This window comes from Bison bison, unplaced genomic scaffold (assembly GCF_000754665.1).
Source record: "Bison bison bison isolate TAMUID 2011002044 unplaced genomic scaffold, Bison_UMD1.0 scf7180017850688, whole genome shotgun sequence".
Lineage (NCBI taxonomy): Eukaryota > Metazoa > Chordata > Mammalia > Artiodactyla > Bovidae > Bison > Bison bison.
The window spans coordinates 10,936-13,593 of NW_011481261.1; the positions used below are offsets into that span (position 1 = coordinate 10,936).

The following is a 2,658-nucleotide window of genomic DNA, read 5'->3' on the forward strand; positions in this document are numbered from 1 at the left end:
GATGCTGTGAAAGTGCTGCACTCAATATGCCAGCAGATTTGGAAAACTCAGCAGTGGCCACAGGACTGGAAAAGGTCAGTTCTCATTCCAATCCCAAAGAAAGGCAATGCCAAAGAATGTTCAAACTATCACACAATTGCACTCATCTCACATGCTAGCAAAGTAATGATCAAAATTCTCCAAGCCAGGCTTCAACAGTATGTGAACCATGAACTTCCAGATGTTCAAGGTGGACTTAGAAAAGCCAGAGGAACCAGAGATCAAATTGCCAACATCTGTTGGATCATCAAAAAAGCAAGAGAGTTCCAGAAAGAAAAACATGTACTTCTGCTTCATTGACTATGTCAAAGCTTTAGACTGTGTGGATCATAACAAACTGTGGAACATTCTTCAAGCGATGGGAATACCAGACCACCTTACCTGCCTCCTGAGAAATCTGTATGCAGGTCAAGAAGCAACAGTTAGAACCGAACATGGAACAACAGACTGGTTCCAAATTGGGCAAGGAGTGCATCAAGGCTGTATGTTGTCACCCTGCTTTATTTAACTTATATGCAGAGGACATCATGAGAAACGCTGGGCTGGATGAAGCACAAGCTGGAATCAAGATTGCCAGGAGAAAAATCAGTAACCTCAGATACGCAGATGACACCACCCTTATGGCAGAAAGCAAAGAAGAACTAAAGAGCCTCCTGATGAAAGTGAAAGAGAAGAGTGAAAAAGTTGGCTTGAAACTTAACATTCAGAAAACTAAGATCACGACATCCAGTTTTATCACTTCATGGCAAATAGATGGAGAAACAATGGAAATAGTGAGAGACTTTATCTGGGGGGGCTCCAAAATCACTGCACATGGTGACTGCAGCCAAGAAATTAAAAGACGCTTGTTCCTTGGAAGAAAAGCTATGACCAACCTAGACAGCATATTAAAAAGCAGAGACATTACTTTGCCAACAAAGGTCTGTCTAGTCAAAGCTATGATTTTTCCAGTACTCATGTATGGATGTGAGAGTTGGACTATAAAGAAAGCTGAGCGCCAAAGAATTGATGCTTTTGAACTGTGGTGTTGGAGGAGACTCTTGAGAGTCCCTTGAACTGCAAGGAGATCCAAACAGTCCATCCTAAAGGAAATCAGTCCTGAATATTCATTGGAAGGACTGATGCTGAAGCTGAAACTCCAAAGCTTTGGCTACCTGATGCGAAGAACTGACTCACTGGAAAAAACCCTGATGCTGGGAAAGATTGAAGGCGGGAGGAGAAGGGGACGACAGAGGATGAGATGGTAGGATGGCATCACTGACTCGATGGACATGAGTTGGAGCAAGCTCCGGGAGTTGGTGATGGACAGGGAGGACTGTCCGTGCCGCAGTCCATGGGGTCACAAAGAGTTGGATGCGACTGAGCAACTGAACTGAACTGAACTGCCTCAGCTTCCTCCGGAGCCAGTAGGGGTGACTCCGCCCACAAGGTGACCCCGCCCACAAGGTGGCTCCGCCCATCAGGCTCTCCTCCTGGGTCCCCTGACCCTAAGCCCCTGCCACTCAGCCCACTCAACCCAGATGTGGGAGGCAGGGTGAAACTGGGCCCGGAGGATTTACAACAAGCTGCAAAGGCTGACCCACCACTCCCAGAGAAGGCTGCCTGGGCCCAGGGAGAAGCCGCAGAGCAACAGGGCAGGAGCTGTGACAGGCAGGGGGCCGGGGAGGTGCCATAAAGAAGTGTGTCCTCTTGCCCCGTCCACTACACAAAGAGGGTCTGCGGCTGGGCCAGGGCCACCCAGGGCGGGGCAAAGCCACGTTGTGTCCACAGACGGCCTGGGGCAGCTCTGACGTGGAAACAGCAGAGTGGCCTGGACACGTGGAGGGGGCAGCACAGGGCCGGCTACAGGAGCCCGAGCACCGTTGACAGGCAACCCCTGAGAATATGCCCTGGGCTCACGGTGCCAGGCGGGGGACCCTGCGTCCAGGCTCCCAGCACTGCCAGCCAGGGGCGCCACCCACACGTCAGCATCTCCAACCGGCAGCCTCACCTCCGGCAGCAACAATCTCCTCCAACGCAGACGTGGCCAGCCGATCTGTGACTGCCAGGTCCTGGGGGTCTCCTGAGGTGCACACCCAGCGGAAAGGCCCAAAGCCCTGGGAGAAGATGTCCCTGCAAAGGCAGATGGCTCGTCACCTGGGGCTGGCCGGGCTGGGGCTGGGGTCAGCATGGTCCAAGGTCAGGGAGGCCGCAGATGCTCCAGAACTGACGGGGTGAAGGCTGTGCACGAAGTGGGTATATGCTCATGCGCAGGCCCTGTGTCGTGAGTCGGAGCATCGGCGACCGGCAAGGTTGCCGGAAGCCTCTCAACCAGCACATGCAGCGGTCCCCACCCTGCCTGCCCCCTCCATCACCACAGCGTCCCTCCCAGAGCTGCAGCTTCTCTGGCTGCGGGAGCAGGGAGCCGGGACACAGACAAGCAGAACTTCCTAAATTGAGGTTAGAGACAACCCAAAAACCAGGCAGTGCTCGTGAGAATGCACAATAAACAGAAACTCGGCCCCGTTTGCTGTGAGCCGACCTTCGAGGGGGCTCCAGACAGAGGGGCGCAGGCCCTCCTTAGGCTCCGTGCCCACCCAGCCTCTGCTGGGCTCCCTTCCTGTTGCCCCCTGGGCAATC

At 53.5% G+C, this 2,658-nt stretch overlaps 1 protein-coding gene across 1 annotated transcript in view; it reads right to left on the minus strand.

Moving 5' to 3' along the window:
• The window catches only part of LOC104995220 (urocanate hydratase-like), a gene marked incomplete at its 5' end in the record, with an annotated part of 11,717 nt that overhangs the window by 6,447 nt on the left and 2,612 nt on the right, over positions 1-2,658 (minus strand). Inside the window, one exon of the mRNA XM_010848971.1 lies at positions 2,030-2,151. Coding sequence (XP_010847273.1) covers positions 2,030-2,151 — 122 coding nt within the window. The remainder of the gene's footprint in view (positions 1-2,029; positions 2,152-2,658) is intronic.